Below are 2,500 nucleotides of genomic sequence, written 5' to 3'. Positions count from 1 at the left end.
TTCAGTAATCACACCCTGTCACAACGCCTTCCATGCTCCATGCCTATGCCCTGAGTATATATTCACCCTTCACTCTGTACTCTCATCCTTCACCCTTCACCATTCACCCTGCTATTCACCACCCTTGCCCTGTTCCCGATCCCTTCTTCACACCTGCTCATCCTCTCACATTCACCCTCTTCACCTTTGCTTTGTATTCTTCTCTTCCTCTCTCTATTCATCTTTATCCTCTTCTTCACCTATTCCTTATTCCTTGCTCTCTACTTTACTTCCTACTATATTTTCTTGCTGCAATGCCTTCGTCTCCTCCTCGTTCTTGGATCTACACTTTACAGAGTATTTCAATAATATGGATTCCCATTAAAAGCTTTCTCACTCTTGTAGACGAAAAAAATTTAGTATATTAAACGACTTCCAAATTTCAACTTTCATCGGTTTTTCCCTTTGTTTGAAATTTGTTTGTCCTTTAATCAAGCTTTTATATATATATATATATATATATATATATATATATATATATATATATATATATATATATATATATATATATATATATATATATATATATATATATATATTTTTTTTTTTTTTTTTTTTTTTTTTAGACAATGTTTGTGATTTCCTCCCAGACATGCGTGGTGGGATTTCTATAGTCATCTTTTGAGCTCTTCTATCCTCCTATACTCATTCTTACACACACTCCCTCCACGCCTCCTTACTCATTGTCCTTCTGCTGAGCCATGTAAACTGAAACCTACTTATTACATAATCCTTAAGCTTATCTTTATCTTTTTTTTAGTTTCCCTCCTTCTCTTACTCCTGCCTATACACACTCCCACTCCTATACACTTTATCTACTTCTACTCCTTTTACTCTCTTTCCTACTCCTATATACTTTTATCCTTCTTGATCTTGTTCCTACGCCTACTCTTGTTCCTATAATACTCCTCTTATTACTCTCATATACTGCTATCTTTATATATCTCCTACTCCTCTTATACTTCCCTTAATCCTTCATGATCCAGTTTTGTTATTTCCTCCTCCTCCTCCTCCTCCTCCTCCTCCTCCTCCTCTGCTGCTGCTGCTGCTGCTGCTACTGGTGGTTACGTCCGGTGCTCTCTCTTTATGCTGCATCCTTTCCACTCCCTCTCTCTAATGAGCCTCTTTAATCATAGATATAGTCCTTCCTTTTTTTTTAACTCTCAGCTGAAGTTTTTTAAAAGTTATAATACTCTTTGCATTCTTCATTTTTTTTTTTTTTCCTTAACTTAATGCCAACCATGCCGACCCACCCTCAAGCCCGCCCACCGCACCCGCCCGCCCGCAGCTTGACTCTATGTGAAGTATAGGTGCTTGTTTTGCTACAGTCACTCCTCAGGAACTCTTAAGGAACTCTTGTCTAAGGAGTCTCTGAAGTTAAGGTGATGTTCGGTCTATTTATTCAGTGTTGACAGGTGGATGGGTGAGTGATGGCATTGCTGGTGTTGTTATTGTTGTTGTTGTTCTTCTTTTTTTTGTTGTTGTTGTTGTTGTTGTTGTTGTTGTTGTTGTTGTTGTTGTTGTTGTTGTTGTTGTTGTTGTTGAGAGAAAGCGTTTTATGGTTTTGTTGTTACGCCGCATCAAGTCAATCAATCCGTTAGTGAATTCATTTTTTTTTTCTTTCTAAACCAGAGGTTCTGGCCAAAATGGAAAGGTAGCGAAATCAGCAGGGCCACTGAGGTGACACTCCCAAAAAAGAATAGTCCAAAAAATATCCAATCTTCAATGAATCAGTCAGTCAATCAGTCGTCAAGTGTAAAAAGTAGAAATCCGGGAATGGAATTAAAGTGATATCTGCTGTATAGTGCTGGTCACAACTCTAGTCTTCGTAGTGCAGAAAGGATTAAGTCTTTTAGAATCGATTCAAAGGAAAATGGATTAAAAGATACAAGAGCTGAGAAATATTCCGTAAGAAGGGAGACTGAAGCTTTTGAATTTACCTTTCTTAGAAAGGTATAGACCAAGAAGATCTGTCTGACATGTTTAAGTGGTGCAGAGGCGGGGGTATCAGAAGAATGACAGACAAAATTCTCAGACAGTAATCAGAATTAAATAAAATAAAATAAAAAGTAACAGGTTCAAGTTTGATAAAGTTAGAAAAGAAAAAAAGAAACAAGATTTTCTTTCCTAGAATGATAGATAAATGAAGCAGACTCGGTAATCAGGTTGTCAGTGGCGAGTCGATAGAGAGATTTCAGGGAAGCTTAAACACACCTATGGATGAGAAGGGCAGATCGAAATAGGTAAGCATGTTTTATACAGGGACTCACACGCGTTGACCTGATATTCCTTCTAGCTTCCCTTATTCTCCTGTTCTTAGATTTCCTTAATCTTATTTTTCAATTCTTATTAATCAGCTAATCATTAAAAAAAAAGAAGAGCAATTATTATGATTATGATGATGATGATGATGACACCCTACAAACTAATATACCGTTTTAAAACTTTATCTGAATTGTGT

General features: G+C 36.8%; 1 protein-coding gene across 1 annotated transcript in view; it reads left to right on the top strand.

Moving 5' to 3' along the window:
* The window catches only part of LOC123520235 (ran-binding protein 9-like), an 18,376-nt gene that overhangs the window by 793 nt on the left and 15,083 nt on the right, over positions 1-2,500 (top strand). Inside the window, exon 3 of the mRNA XM_045282345.1 lies at positions 1,368-1,421. Coding sequence (XP_045138280.1) covers positions 1,368-1,421 — 54 coding nt within the window. The remainder of the gene's footprint in view (positions 1-1,367; positions 1,422-2,500) is intronic.

The sequence above is a fragment of the Portunus trituberculatus genome, chromosome 46 (genome assembly GCF_017591435.1).
Source record: "Portunus trituberculatus isolate SZX2019 chromosome 46, ASM1759143v1, whole genome shotgun sequence".
NCBI lineage: Eukaryota > Metazoa > Arthropoda > Malacostraca > Decapoda > Portunidae > Portunus > Portunus trituberculatus.
This window is presented reverse-complemented; position numbering and strand designations above follow the sequence as displayed.